The sequence below is a fragment of the Miniopterus schreibersii genome (assembly GCF_964146895.1).
Source record: "Miniopterus schreibersii genome assembly, chromosome: 10".
NCBI lineage: Eukaryota > Metazoa > Chordata > Mammalia > Chiroptera > Miniopteridae > Miniopterus > Miniopterus schreibersii.
In genome coordinates, this window is record NC_138110.1 from 14603341 (window position 1) to 14619688 (window position 16348).

At 45.2% G+C, this 16348-nt stretch overlaps 1 protein-coding gene across 12 annotated transcripts in view; it reads right to left on the reverse strand.

The window, feature by feature from the left end:
• NEDD4L (NEDD4 like E3 ubiquitin protein ligase) overlaps positions 1–16348 on the reverse strand; it is a 311310-nt gene that overhangs the window by 65398 nt on the left and 229564 nt on the right. For all 12 annotated transcript variants that reach the window (XM_081149158.1, XM_081149157.1, XM_081149150.1 and 9 more), the window contains 4 exons: positions 8415–8465; positions 2626–2687; positions 2363–2465; positions 626–792 (listed from right to left, as the gene is read on the reverse strand). In XM_081149158.1, the coding sequence (XP_081005284.1) occupies positions 626–792; positions 2363–2465; positions 2626–2687; positions 8415–8465 (383 nt within the window). The remainder of the gene's footprint in view (positions 1–625; positions 793–2362; positions 2466–2625; positions 2688–8414; positions 8466–16348) is intronic.

Sequence of the window (16348 nt, forward strand, 5' to 3'; positions counted from 1 at the left end):
CAAAAATTGCCAAGTAAACAAAACAGTAATCACTGCACCGCATCCCTGAGGCTGGGGAGGAATTAGAAATAGTAATTACTAATTCTGAGTTTGCAACCCTCCCATGCGTTCCTAATTATAGCAACGGGGTGATATATAAATTCCCCCAAAAGGGAAAACAAAAAATTTTGAGAGGGTTTTCCAAATCAAATAATTAAAGGCACTAAAACCCCAAAATCTTAAGGAAAAGGGGAAATGGCAAAGCCAATTTGCTTGCTGTTTTCCATTCTGAGTCAGTGAGCAGAGGAAGCTGAAAAAGGGGGAAATGATATAATCACCAAACAAAAGACAGATCCACGAAACGTAACCTCTGCTTTGTGTTTCACAAATCTATACAAAGAACACAGACAAAATCAACTAGTTCACAAAACAGCTAAACATGATCAAAGGCAAGCGCTTCCTTATTACCCGCAAATTCCAACAGGCTGCCACGTGCGAACTCCACGGAGGGCAGCCCTGTGGTCCCACTGGGCCACATGCTTTTACAGATATGACACGTACTTCCCAGCCACGTCCCAAAGAGCTGCCACGTCCGGCCCTCCCTGCAGACGGGGAGCTGTGTTCCTGACCCCCGCACAGTACTCACATCAAGCTTGGTCGGTGCCACTGAGTGGTCCGGTTGTTGTGGTTGACATAGTAAGTGCGACCCAAGTTGTCCACTTTTTCTTCCCAGCCAGGGGGCAGAGGTGGCGGAGGAAGCTCCTCCTGGTGCTGAGAAGCCGAGTCATTCGAGTCCACAACCTCCCACCCGTGCTGTGGAAGAAGATCACATGGAGGGTCATGAGCTTGGTTCTGCAGAGGTAAGGAAACGAGTCACAGTGCCATCTGTGTCCTTGCTCCACATCTGAAGAAATTCCCCCAAAGGGGCAAAAAACCCCCAATTCTAGAGGAGTTTTAAAAATAGTTTGAGCAACAGCCAACTAACTGTGGCCATTCTGCCTTCTAAGATGACTGTAGTAGGAGCCACAGGGAGGCGGGATGCACTGTCTGCTGTGTTACTAAGTCACATCCCACTCCTTCCATGCTTCACGTTCGTTATTTTGACCTGAAGGCCTCCAGGGCTGTACACAAAGCCATGGCACTGACATGGGTCATGTTACAGCTGCTGTCTTTTCAACATCTCCCGAAGGTAAAGGGGAGCTGGGGAAGATGGGCTGTATGGGATGTATCCTAACAGAAATCACAGCAGAGTCACTGGGAGGCCGGGGGCTCTATCCTTCCCGGGGGTGGGGGTGAGGGGTGGGGGCGGCACTAGCTGGCTTTGTGATCAGGGGGGCCGGAGGAGGTCTGGATGCTGTGGGGTTCTAAATGAGACACTCCCCACTCGCTGGGGCCACGGAAACAGGCTCATGGGACCAGAGTTACATTTTTGCAACACATATTTTAGGCATTAAGTAGTCCTCCCTAACATCCCCTAGTAAAGTCACTGGAAAATTAAGTGAATTCACGGGTTACTGCAGTTGGAAGGTTAGAAGAGTGTAAAAAAATTCCTTGGATTTGAGATAAAAATCTGATGTGCTTGTGAAATCTTAACATTCGTGACTGTCTACCACCCACTTCACTCCTCCTCACAGATGAAACACGGCCTGGAAATCCGACCTCTTGGTCCAAAGGGGGTTCGGGTGACTTGCCCACATAGTCACACATCACATATATGCAACAGCTGCAAGCAGATGTGTAAATGAGCCATAGAGAGGCCTTGTTTAGTGGACATTTTCAGGACAAGATGAGAATCGAACAAAATAGCACTGTCTAAGGGTGGTGCTGAGAAGGAACCTCGCGACCCACGGTATAGTTATGTGACTAGAAAGTTAAACGGCAGCTAGGATAGGGGGGGAAAAAAGAAAATTCCTCTAGACAGCTCATTCCAAAATGGCATTTCTAGAATAAAGCTTTCCTAGTGCGCGCTATCACCTATGGGCCAAATGAGTAAGAAGCCTGGGGAAGATTTTCTAAAGCCCTCGATCCGCTTTGAAGCAATTCCAAGTGCTAAAAGGAATTTACAAAGAGTGGCAAGTCCAAGGCAAGAAGACAACTAAATATGTGAGGGGAATGTCACATGGGGGGGCTATTCATAAAACACAGGTTTAACGTTTTATAAAGAGAAACCTCTTCAATTATTAGTAACGTAAGATGAAAAGTTCATCTTTTTTACTAAAAACAAACACACCGGTAAATGAGCAAAGACAGATTCATGGGGACTTTTAAGTTTTTTCATACTTAAAACTTTATAAACTTTTATTCCCTTAAGTAATAAAGTCTTAAGGTGAAATATTTATATGATCTCAGGCAAGGAAGAGAGAGCCAGGCCTGAAGCTCTTACCTCCGAATCGTCCCTCAGCTCACTGCTTTCTTCATCTTGACCCCCATTTTTCGGCATATAGGCCATTTTCAATCGCAAAAATCCCTTTACTCGAGATTTATGACTGTGTGACAGAAGAACACTGGTTATAAAGGACATGACTTGGCTACATCGTTCATATTTATGATGACTTTTGAAAAAGATGAGAGAGGAAAAGATGCTGAATCTTCCTCAGAGCAAACCAATTACCAAGGCATAAAGGCCGCCCGCCCCCGGGGCCTCACCTTCTAGGTCTGAGGAGAAAGTCCTTGAATGTGTAGGGTCGCTCCATGGTTGGGTCTTCTGTCTACAGGAAGAAAAAGGAAGTTTCAACACTCATAAAAGGTTGAATTGTTAGATGCCCCAAACTGGATTATAGAGAGTACATTTTCGTTTTAGAACGTGGGAAAGGCGGAGACAGAGTGGGTTCCTCAACCAGTACTTGACAATTAATTAAACACTTTATATAGGTCATGGAACTTTATCCACCCAAGGTCCACTAGATGTCACTATCAACATCCGCTTTTAGGAGCCAAATCCAGCCTTAGACAAATGACAAAACGATTGTGGTCCACGCCAAGTAAAATTTCTAACTGCGGGGCGGAGGCCTTCATCCCACACACTGATGAACGTCGGAGAACCTGTGGTCCCTGGCGATTTCTTGTGGCTGTCATCCAAGAAACTAAAGATGGAGTTAACAGGGAAATTTATGCCACATCTAATCTGTGAAGGCAAATTTACTGTATTTTTAACATTAAAGTATCATGTCATCAGCCTAAGATACAGTCATTGGAAGGTTATCTCCGCAGAGACTATCCTAGGTGGCTTCATGAAGCTATGAATGCAATTATAACATGTATCCATTTTTCAAAGAAACCAAAAGACTGTGCCAAATCAGTCGATCAAAGCAAGCTGGAAATTAGAAAAATAAATGTTATTATTTCATTAATTTTTAAACACAATATGTAGTAAAACCTCAAAAACCCAGACTCTTAATGAAGCACAATGTAGAATATTGACTTCTATAGCAAGAGAGACAAACCACAACACAATGATTTTTTTGGTATCAGAGGGGTATGTGTGTATGCATTTACTTTTGAAACATGTTTGTCATTCCCCACTTTAAACTCCTGATAGCCTCTTAATTTGCTTATAAAAATATGGAAATTCTTCCCTATGGCCTACAAGGTCAAGGAGAATCTGGCTCGTAATTACCTATAACCTCACTGTGAACCAGTCTCTCTGGTCACACCTCACTCGAACTGGCCTCTTCTGTCCTGTGAGCACATCGCATTCAATCCTGCCCGAGCTGGTCCTCCTGCTGGACAGCTCTGGCTCCAGAGGCCACGGCTGCCTCCGCTTTGCCATCTGGGTCTGAGATCCAGGGTCATATCCTCACATATCACAGCTTAAATTGCTTCCAGTAGGCTCCCCTTATCATCTTCTAGGAAGAACATCCTGACTTATCTCCCTCCTTTTCACTATCTTAAATTATCTTCTTCATTTATTTATTTACTAGTTTATCACCCATCGCTTCTAGAATGTTAGCTCAGATCAGAGACTTGGATTTGCTCACCACTGTATCGTGGTGCCAAGAACACCGCCTGGCACGAAGAAGGCACCTGGGCGAGTAGCTGATTAATTCACCTGACATGCTTCTCTGGACTGTTCGCTAAGGCAGTAGAGATCGATTCTGGCCTGGGGTTCAAAATGGTTTCAGATGTGTGGTCCCATCCCAGGTGAGTGGGAAAGTCCTGAGAGGTGGAGAATTGGGAGGAAGGGTAGTTCAAGCTGAGGAAATCAGCAGCATGAACAGGGTAAGCAGCAGGCATAAGCAATCTCGGAGCAGTGGAGAGCCCAAGAGTGAACAAGAAAACCACAGGGCTCAGAGGAGCTCTGGAAAATGAGACTATCCATAACTACATAGTTTAAATGACAAACACCACACAGATCAAGAGATAGACCTCCTAGGCCCGTGTCCTGGCTTTGTTATTTACATAGACACGTGGCCATAAAAATGGGAGAATTGAGTCTGAGGGCCAAGAATGAAAGTGGATCACAATTCTAAAATTACCCTCTTTCATCTGGAAGCATCTGATAAGTATACAGCACAGAGGAATCCATGATCAAAGGGGAAAAAAGGAGTTTCTTTTTTTACTCCTTACCTGAGGATATTTTTTCCATAGCTTTTCCGAGAGTGGAAGAGAGCAAGAGAGGGTGGTGGGGTGGTGGGGGGAGACGGACCAGCAACCCAAGTACGTGCCCTTGACCAGGAATCAAACCCGTGACCCTTTGGTGTGTGGGGCCCACGCTCTAACCAATGAACCACACCTGCCAGGGCAAGTTTCTTTTCTTTCTCATGATCACTCCTTACTCTTTCCTATTAGGGTACAATGACAGAGCTGACACGGCCTCCTCTGGCCGCTGTGACTCTCTCACATGCAGAGGGCACCCGGCTTCACACCACCCTCCCTGCCCACCTCTCCTTCACGTGTGTACCTGGCAGAGTTCCAACCTAGGCTCACAATGGCCCACAAGGCCCAGCAGGGCACGGAATCAACCCAGGGACCCAGCCTTGGGCAGTGAGCCGAGGACCCATGCGCACCAGATCTGAGATGCCAAAGCGCATTGAGCATCCACGGAAGGGGCTGCTCCTAACTGGTCCCCTGAGATGCTGGGGCCCCTCTGACCCTCTCGTCTTCCTGGTCAGCAGCTTGGGGTGTGGGAATTTACAGCGAAGAATTTCAAAGCAAGGTTTTTCCACTGCAAACACCAATGTCCACTGGAACTGCACCAATACACCTGCAGGACTCCAGCAAGGGGAGAAGGTCCTGCAGCAAACGTCTTACTAAGTTTAAAACGTTTCTTTACCAAAAACACACTCAGAAAACGCAAAATAGAATATTTAATTATTAAAAATAATTTTTTAACAATCATGAGAGATTACGCCAAGTTCAGTTTTACTGCCTCGAATCTTCTCCATCGAGCTCCTGATTTAGAAAAGAGCTTCATTCAAATGCTGGCAACTTCTTAGACGAAATCAAGGCAGGTAATTTTTTTAAAAAAGGAATAAAGGTTCACGGTATCTTGGGGCAACAAAAGAAAGCCTCATTTCTGGTTTCCAATGCCTTATAATAATTACGTGCATAGGTATGTCAACGTAAAGTCATAGATAACTATTTTGCTAATACTAATTTCAAAAATAATTCCAAGTTTCAGGGCCTTTTCTTATTAAATATTCTTTGTACATTAGATATGTAAAACTAGAGAGAAACAGCCTCAGGTAGGAAGAAAAAGATAAATAAAAAATCACTAAGTAAAACTAGTACATTTTGGAATCCCTCCAATCCCAGTCCCCCCTCCGCCCCCAACAGCCAGAATTATCTGAGGAAAAGGGAATCCAGAACCATCCATTTCTGACCCAAGCCACTCTGGACTGATCCTAACATGTGCTATCCAGTATGGGAGCTGTTTGCCATATGTGGCTTGTTAATTTAAATTTTAATAAATTAAAATGAAATAAAATGATAAATTCAGTTCCTCGGTCACATTCGCCATATCTCAAATGCTCAGCTACCATGTGTGGCTACTGCACTGGAAGCCACCTGAGGGAGGGGCTTGCTTCAGGGACCCTTTCTCAGGTTAGAATCATGCCCATCAGCAAATATATGCAGAAGGAATAGATTCTCTGTTAGCTAATGAGGCTGTATATAATTAATTAATAATCAAACACCCAATCAGAGTCCTTAAACCTCAAGAAGGCCTGAGTGGGTTGGCGATGGCCACTTTAACCCATATTACTGCTTTCTATTATTTTCTCTCATTACTAATGAGACAGCTTACTTAATTTCTTTTATCTAAAAATGAATGATTTTGACAAATATTAAATCCATAGGCCATACATAATCTGCCTTGACAGTGGTGATGCAGCCATCAAGAAAAGAGCATCCATTATCCACTATGCAAAATACATTCCAAAGCTAACTATTCATTTTACACACCCACGCTTATGTTATCACACAAAATATGATGACGGGCCATTTTCCATGGGTGTCCTACAAATACGATCACATACACACACAGTACACCTCAAATCCTGGGCTCAAAGGCCACGTCCATTCAGAATATGCTCGGTGGGGTCTACCACCACTTCCAGGATAAAAATGCACCTTCACCCTTCCTCTCTGCTTCCTTCGTGGTCCACCTCCCAGACTGTAGTTGGCTCCCTAGAGCCAGTCAATTGTAAGTGCGGAGATCATGGCACTTGGAAGTAAGCTGATCTTTGCTGATCTTTCGGCAGATGCACAATTGGGAGGCTCCATTACTCAGCGGGGTCAGCTCGTGTAAAAGTCCTCTGGAGGCATTCACGGTTCTACTCTCTTTAACTGGCGGGTTTCTATTCTAGCCCTGAGCCTTGGCACCACAGCCTTCTTTGAAAGCTCACTCTTGCCTCCACCCAAATCTGAAGCCCAACTATTCCCTCTATTGACTTGGTCTCTAAAGAGGAATAATCTTCTCCTCTCCGGGGGTCTCACCCAACCTTTGGAAACCAATCTGCACTCAATCGCTCAAACAAGGCATTGTTGGAGCAAGATGCTTAGAAATTTTACTTCCACCTCTTAGAGAATATTAGTACATAATTTGCCTTGACCTAGATATGATTTTTACGTTAGGGCAAAGGGTAGTTGGGGACACCCATGAAAAAGGATTGGCCAACCAACTCATACTGTCTGAAAAATGAGGACATCACACCTTCAACCTGAAGAGCATAAACAGAAGACCTACTGATGCAGAAATATGTGAAGAGTTTCTTCACAAATGTTGAGATCACTTCATCCTTTTAACATGACTTTAAAGGAATAAACCAGGTTTCTGCTGGCTTAGAGAACTGGTCTCATGCACACACACGCGCCCTCCACACGCACCTTGGAGCTTCAGGTCTTTATGTAGAAACAAAAATATTTTAACTATATCACTGTTGCATCCAATCTTTTGGAAGGGAATGCACTTGAAACATTTTCCCCTTAACAGCTCCCCTGGGTGAATAACAATCAGTTGCTTGCTAACACATTCTGTCCCAAGATCCTGGATCTTCAAAGCTGCCTGGTTAAGATGCAGTCGGTCTTTCTCGGTATTTCATCTATGGTACCAGTCACCATTTCAACACAGCGGTAGGCTTATAGTAGACAGTCTAAGTCATTTTAGTTTATAAGGTATTTAAGGTTTTTGCTCACATAAAGCATTAACAAAACAAAAAAATAGCAAAAAGGCAGAAATATTTGACTTACTGGCTGCTATTTGAATCACTTTGTGTTGCCCAGGGAACGAAGGGCAAGAGGAGGGGTGGAACAATCTGGAAAAGCAAAGCTGGAATACAACGGGATCTACCTTCCACCACAGCCTCTGGGTCCTATCCCAACAGTCTGTTTATAGGGCCTCAGGAGCACCTCTAACCTCAGTTATTAGTCAATAGATCCAAGTGTTTGGCTGATCCTCTGAGCAGAGAGAAATGGTAGCAATACCACACACGCTAACTACGATTTCTAAAGCTGAGTGACAGGTTCACTCAGAACCAACAGCATCTTTGTCTGTGCTGACAGAAAGCCATACAGCGAAATTTGGGCAGCACAAGCTTGTAGAGATGCAGCCCACAAGAGACAGCATGTGCCATCCTAGACAAAGGGAACACATGTTTGATTAAAACCAAAGGATGAATTTGAAAGCAGAGACATTCCGGTGACAAGGAGGAGTTTGACAGAGGAAGGGAGCTGCTTTGCTTGACTTGACAACGGAAGACAAAAGAGCAGAAGAGCAAGATGCTGGTGACACTGACCGGCATATACTTGAAGAAGAATAAAAAACCCTCAATTCTTTCCTATCCCCTTGAAAGGACCACTTTCTAGAAAATAACTGAGGCTCTTTATTTCAGCCTTGTCCATTGTGTTGAGGAACTATTCCCCTGAAAATACACCCAGCTCAAACAATTAGAAGTTACTGCTCACAACAGACACAGAAAGCACGTAACCATCCTTACCGGGAGATGATTAAGGGGCACGTCCACCTGTCCCAGGAAGTCGTCTCGTGTCTGTTGAGAAGAGAGCAAAGAGTTAATGTCCCTGCCAATTGCAGTGTCAGCATTCTTAAAAAATGTTTCTTTACAAATAGAGACAAAGGTCCAAGGCCTGACACTAGAGTGCCATGAGGATGGGTCAAGGCAGAGGGCCCAGATGAGGCGCAGACAGCTGTCACCTTGGAGACAGGTGAGCCCCAGGCCTGATACACCTGACCTTTAGCTACCTGAGACTTTGTCAGGCATGCACTGCCCAAGAGACCCGAGGAGCATGACTGTCAAGGAAGGGACACTGACGATGACAGAAGGTTTGGGGGCATGGCTGGACCAATCTAAAGAGAAGAGCGTAAAGAAAGGTTGGGAACATTTTAACAAATATAGGGTGGGGCAAAAGTAGGTTTACAACTGTTCAAATGCATAATAATAGGATAACTAATGCATAATGCAAGCATAAACTCTGTTTCGCGTACTCACAACTGTAAGTCTACTTTTGCCCCACCTCTATTTATTGATCAAGTGCTACAAACTAAAGAGCTCCCTGAGAGCTGAGTCTAGGGAAAGAGTATAGAGTCTAGTTATTAATAAATCTTGTGCATTACTTATAAAAAATGGCCTCAAACTTTCAATCTAGTATGTACACTGCTTCAGAATCCAAGTTCATGGATTGGTTACTGGTTAAATTTTGGACACACCATGCTTCTTTCTCTTTCCATCTACTATATAACACAGATCGGACTTAAAATTGACCTAGACAAAATTCAGAGAAGCCCTCACAGGGGCCTCTTCAGATTGCGGTGTGACCTGGAAAGTCTTAACTCAGTTCAGAGGTCATGGCTTGGACCACAGGGTGTCTAATGGGTCATGTCTGCACTGTGTCCTGCTGTTAGAGGGTTTGTGTCATACCCTCTGAGGTTATATGACCTGAGGTGCAAACCAGACACAAGGACTTTGGTGACCCTCCTATAAAAACAGGCAGTGGCACCTACCACACTCAAAAATGCCTAAAATCTGGCCAGTTCTTTAGATGTCGTCAGAACTGTCCCACAGCCACCTTGAGGAAAAGCTCAAGAGCGAATCCAGACCTCCTAACTCCGAATCGGGTTCTTATCTGCACTCTGTACTAGTTTACCCTGAAGTTTCATCATTTACAGAAACTACTTCTCAAACGTACTTGGAAAACGTCTCTTCTTGCATTTAAAAAGCATCAGCAGATAAATAGGGAGGCGATTTAGTGACATGATTTGCTCCAGGCTTAGGATTTCCTTTTAGGTTATTAAAAAAGTGTAATTAACTAGAAAGCTATCTGTCTCCTCTAAATGATGCATGAAGGATAATGAAAAATTGAAGTTACCGCTGGTTGGATGTGCAGGAAGCATGAGATGAGCCCAGTCCTCATGATGAGATTCTCATCTGTTTTCTCAGCTACATTTGCTACAACCCACCATGGAGATACCTCACCTAACACAAGGCTACAAGGTGCCAAAAAATGCTGTATATCTTAACAAAGGAAGCAGTCAGCAGGAGGCTCAGAAAAGGGAGACAGCTTTGCTGTCCAAGGAGTTAGGGAGCATTTTCAGCCCCAATTTGGCCAATTTAGTTATAATTACAAAGCTAGTATAAAAATCAGTTAACTCATGAAAAAATGAAAAAATAAAAAACAAGTGTGTTGACTACTGACCATAAATTGCATGTCTACCTAATTAATTGCCACTTGTCCCCTTCCCCCTCATGCTACTGGTGCTGGTGCTGAGGCTTGGATACGGGATGCAACCATCAGAAGCAGACCACCTTACTAGAAGCTCCATTCATAACCTGATACCATTAAAAGGCTCCTCATCCATCGTTAAGGTCAGTGCACTGTAACAAAAATTCACATGACAGCTGCACACCCATGTGGTTTTTTGGGGAAGATGTTAGAGTTCTAGACTGATCCACTGAGTTCAGCTTTGCTCAGACGCCAGAAGAAGCACCTGCCACAAAGGACTACAGCAATGAAGCAGGCACTTTGCCAGGGCCACACCCAACCCTCACAGCGACCAGAGGACATAGGCCTATTAATAAGCAGACTTTACAGGTGGGGAGCTAGGGACCAGGGAGGCCTGTGGCCTGCTCCAGGTTCCTATCTAAGTAGGCTGGTTCGAGTCTGAGCCCTTAACTAAGTAACCTTCTGTCCCATATCTCGCTCTGTACCAGGTAGGAAAGCAAGGCTGCCCACCAGCTTCGGGCTTCTCACTGGAATGGTGGCTCTCAACAGTCGTGGATGAGAGCACAGTTTTATGAGACTTGGGAAGGGAGTTGGGAAGAGTCCTGTGAAAATGCCCATTTGTTATGTTATTGTTAACACTGCCTCCTGTTCAAACTCCGCTCCTTCCCTCCAATGAAAGAGTATACTGCATCCCCGAGGCAGCTTCACTTGTACCTTGGCAAGTCTTCTAGTACATGACAGAACAATTTCTAAAACAGCCAAAGGTGGAGCAACCCCACCATTAAAGTAAACACAAGGCCCTTGTTTCTGGGTGACATCAAGGATGACTGAAATAAAGGGATCATGTCTAGTACAGCAGATGGTCAAAGGACTGGTCTTAAACAAGGGTCTCATCAGGCAGTGGAACATGGTGGTGAGACCTAGGTTTCAAAACATCCCACTGTTGCCAAAACTGAGAGATTTAGGTACTGTAAAATACTTAGGTTAATGACACTATACAAATTTTAAAACATATCTTCAACACCACAAAAGAGCGCAGTAGGGGATCAGAGAGCCTACCAGTGACCTTTAGGCTGAGATGAGAAGCAGGTGTGCCTGAAGGACACCTGAGTGCAACAGTAACAACAGGAACAGTGTGCTGCCAGGGTGGAACCCCACCTGTGGGCCCTGCAGAGACATTTGAGGCCATCACAATATCCCTCGGTCGCCATGCCACAGAATGACATTTTACACCAATGTTAGAAAAATACATTACAGCAAATCAATTTTTAATAATTTCCTTCACAAAATTATTTCCATCAAGCTTCATGTTAACTATAAGCGATTACAAAAACCCAATTAGTTTCAACCCCTACAGTCAATACTTGCATTTCTTGTGCTTATTCTAAAGTGGTAAAGGCTATCAATTTCAACCTCAATTACCTGTCACTCTATTCTAGAAGCTGAAAATGTACAGGTTAGTACCAATTATAAATGTTCCCTCCTGTCAAGCCATCAAATACACTTCCAATGTCATGAAAACACAAAATAGAGCCCCTGAAACGTGTCGGAGAAGGTAAAAGAAAAATCTGTACTCCACTACAGGAAAAGTGAAATTAGTATACCAAACACTGTCTCTTTTAGAGCTTGCTCTCTACACAGTGATGAACTATATTCAGGTCTGCCCTTCTCTGCTTTTAAAATAACGACTCCCTTTTAAATAAGGAGACAAGTGTGTGTCACAGTCATGGAGGTCCCATGTGTAATGCCGCTGGAAAAATGCTGGGACTGTTCTGACAGCGCCAGCGAACCCTGTTATGGCTCTGGGGCATTTCCCAAGGCTTCCTGCGCGCACGCTGGGCCCGAGCTGCCGGCACTGAGTGGACGCCAGGCTCAGCTGTCCTCACAAAGGAGTGAGACCTCAATTTCGCAAAGAACACATCAGAAAGAGAGCGAAGACTTTCTCAATCTTTAGGTCAGGACTGTACTTGAAGGATGTGATCTGACTCTCACTGCACACTGATGACCACAGAGGTCACGGGCAAACGAGGCGAGGACCATGCATTTCACGTGGGAGGTAAAAAAGAGAGCACAGGGTGGGGGGGCCACTCAGGGAGAAAGCATTAGAAGCAGGGAGTGGTCCTCGCAGGGAAAGGGGGGGCCAGAAAGGCTTGTTAGGAAAAGGTGTATTGAACAGAACTGGCACCTCTTGCAAGGTACAATGACCTGCATGTAATACTGGAGCTTTTATTAAGGTGGTGTTTCAACTGTGAGTTGCAACCCCACTAGCAGTTCGCACGAAGCATTTAAAAAAATTAAATATAATGGAATAGAAAATATTAGCGCCGCCTGGCAGGTGTGGCTCAGCGGTTGAGCATCGACCTATGATCCAGGAGATTGTGGTTTGATTCCCGGTCAGGGCACATGCCTGGGTTGCGGGCTCAATCCCCAGTGAGGGGCATGCGGGAGGCAGCCGATCAATGACTCTCTCACCATTGACGTTTCTCTCTCTCTCTCTCTCTCTTCCTCTCTCTGAAATCAATATATATATTTTTAAAAATCAGTGCCTCACATGAGATACTAAGCAAGTATTGTCTTGAGAAACTTACTTCAGTTACACACATATACGAATGTGTGTATTAAGTTGTGCTATAAAATCAATTTCTTTTTGTGTGACACCATCAAAAGTTTAAAAGCCACTCACTACAGCAAATGAAAACCGGCCAGTACTACCAACTGCCTGGGGTTTTATCCCAGTAAGCATTAAGTAGTGACTTCCAAGAAAATGATATTTAGAATTCCTCAAGACAAATGGGACAGGAGTTGGAGGAATAAAAACATACGCTACAGAGAAAGAATTTACGAGTAAAGCTAGAGTATGATGAGATGTTTGTTATCTTACAAATCGAGGGAAACGTCACGACCTTTAAGGCTAAGCCAGAAAAACAACCTTGGGTTTCCCATGATACCACTGAATGCAACTCCCTGGGTGCTGCTTCCTTTGATGTGTGTGGCTCCACATTCGGGCACCAGGACCAGCTAGGCGAGGGAAACAGGCTCTATTTTTAGGGTGATCGGACACATGCTCTCAGAATTACCTAAGTAATCAATAGCTTGAGAAACTGTACAGAAGCTTTCAGACAAAATGTTATGAGCACAGTGACTCGTCAACGGCTTATTGTCTGGAGAGGCACCTGGAGGTCAAGACGCACGTTCAGGCCCTGTCTCCTTCCTCACTAAAGCATGAATCAGCTCTGTCCTCACGCTCAAAAGGAAGACTATTCTTGTTCCTCCTTCCACTTGTCATCCACGTCAGCTACTGTCGCTCGGACAGCTGAACTGCTGAGGCTCAGGAAGAAACGGAGTGAGCCTGGCCTCCCATGCGAACCTGGCGTTGCGCAATCCAATGCCGCACCACCTGGTGCCTCTGGCATTCAAGGTGAACTGTTTCAAAATTGTATGTTGTCGATGTTACCACAATCAAATAGTCAGGTGGCATTCTACTAAAAGTAAAAAAAAAAAAAAAGATGCAACGATGAAATCCTATAAATGCACATACTCTTACCCCAATTCACCTGGGAAGCCCCAGGACACAAACATCAAACAAAACTCAGATACCTATTCATCAACACACACAGCTCTACCTCTGCCAGCCCCTCTGCTGTTTAGTTTTTCAAGGTGAGGAACAAAACCTCCCCTTCACTAACAGATTAGGATGTGTCCTGGAGACACTGGCTCTTATTTATAACAACAAACAAGACCTCCATGTCAACCTGATGTCAGGGCAAGCTCACAGGAGTGCTATGGGCTCCCGTAAAACCGCGCTGGAAGGCATGCAGAACTGAGCCAAGGCTGAGTGTGTGATCATGAAGCCCATCTATTTTAAGAGACACTTTGTAAGAAATTCAGAAGACAAAACTGAAGGGGGTGGACGAAGCAAAGAACCTTTGTGCCGGCAAAGACTGGAGCAGCCCTGCCACAGCAGTCTGGCTTTCACCCAGTAGCATAACTAGACCAGGACAAACTGGGCTGCAAGTAGCCACTGCTTTGCAGGCTCAAAGGGAGTCCCAGGTGCTCCAGGTACCCAGCGGTCACATCGGGGCTGAGATGTGCTTGATGTTCCCTCCGCCTGCTGGTGGGCGGAGGTGGCTGAAGAACACTCAGTCCTCTGCCTGTTCTAAATACACACATATTCCAGGCCAGGGGTCAACTGCAGGCTGCAGAAATTTTAGCTTTTTGCAAAAGGAGCACTTGATAATCTGAACTTAAGATCCAATAAACTCCAGGGGTACAAACACTGGGAAAAGAACTTTGGGAACCAGACAGAGAAAGTGAGCAGCACTATGGCGCTTACTGGCTCCTGCAGGCAGGGGGTCACCCAGAGATAGACTGTGCTCCCCTGTGCCAGACCCTACAGGTACAGAGACCAGGTGCCCTTATTGCCTAGGGAGAGAAGCTAGACAGTCCTGTGCAACAGAAATATAATGCGAGCCACATTTAGGATTTGAAAACTCCTAAGTCACATTTAAAAAGGAAAAATAAACAGGTAAAATCTAGCCAAAGTACTATCCTTTCAAGATGTAATCAATAATATAGATTGTCACTAAATGTTTTACATTCTTCTTTTCACACCAAGTCTTTGCAGTCCAGTGTATATTTCTCGCTTACAGTAATGCCTCAGTGTGGACCGCCCACATTTCAGGTGCTCAGGAGCCGCAGGTGGCCAGTGTCCCTGCAGCTCTAGATAAGACGGTCACCATACCACACGGGAGGTGCCACACAGCAGAGGCATGAACAGAATGCTGAAGCAATACCAGGAAGGAGCGACTCATTGTGCCAAGGGTCAAGGACAGGGATGACTTTGTGAAGGATGACCTTTCAGCAGGGTCACAAACTAGGAGTTAGTGAAGAGGATGGATGGGGGCGAGAAGGAATGGTATGCAGGAAAATTATGCTAAAGCTTTGTGGTCCTGAAGGTGGAGACCAGGCCACGTGGGGAAGGCAGGGGGCGGGAGGAAATGAGGCGGCCAGGTCCAGGGCCCCAGGTGGCCTGCTTAGGTGGGAGGATGCATCCCAGGGGAAGAGAAGATATAAAAGGATGCTCAGGAGCAAACAACTGGCAAGGGCTGCACTTGAGAAAGGTCTTGTTGGAGGGAGAACTGATTGGAGGAGAGACCCCGGAGGTGACAGAGCGCTCAGGGGAGCAGTAAGTTGTGCGGATGTGGCCCCGTGAGGGTTGGACCACGTGGGAAACGCAAGGCACAGGGTCCGTTCAGACGTGTTCTGCGCCCGGACTCCTTGTCAGCAGGACGTGTGTTCACTGTGTGGTGAGGGAATAAGTAAGATTACGTGTTCGAAGTCCTCAACACAGTGCCCATCAGGAATGCCCGGGAGCCGGTATCACTTAGTAAAGCAGCGACAAGGACACCAATGTCGCTGACTTGATAGTGACATAAAGCAGACTCAGGAGATGGTGGAGAAAAAGGCCACAGAAAGGGAAAGGAGCAGCAGGGCGCTGCTGTCCCATCCGGGCAGTGGGGCTGCCTGCAGGGGAGAGTATCATTAGCCCCACTGTGTGTCACCCCGACACTCATCTCCTTTATTTTCCTGTTTGTAAAGAGAAGTCCTGCCCCTTTAGCCCAGACGTGCTTGGTGACCCAGGCCTAAGAGATCTGAATGGAATCCACAATTGTGTGTCTTCCAGAGGAAAGAAGAGACCACAGCCTGTCACCCTGGGGGGTCCGCGGCCTGGCCTGGCAACACAGTCCCCTCTTGAATCTACTTCAAGGCTGTCAGCTGCACAGAAACGCCCACACAAATGACACTGACAGTTTCTCATGGGGCTAATTTATCTTCGCAAAAAATGCCAATGTAGATAAACCTTGGCAGTTACTGTCATTCCTGGTGAAAGGAATGCAGAATTTCTTTGCTGAATAAACTAACATTTTTAATGAATGCCATCTGCTAAATATAAGGAAAACAATCACGTACATTCTGCTTATTATGAAGCCAGCTGAGCTGAGGCTGAATTTCACAGTCAATTCAAAAGGAAGGTGTGTCACTGGGTCCATTTAATGACACGATTTTGTTTAATTCTGGGCTTCTGACTTTATCATACAACTGTTTTAATTTCTCAAGATTTCGAGGTAATTTTCTCCGGCTCAGCATCTGATTTCTTCCCTGGGGAAGTTTTAAAATTAAATTTTCTGCAAGC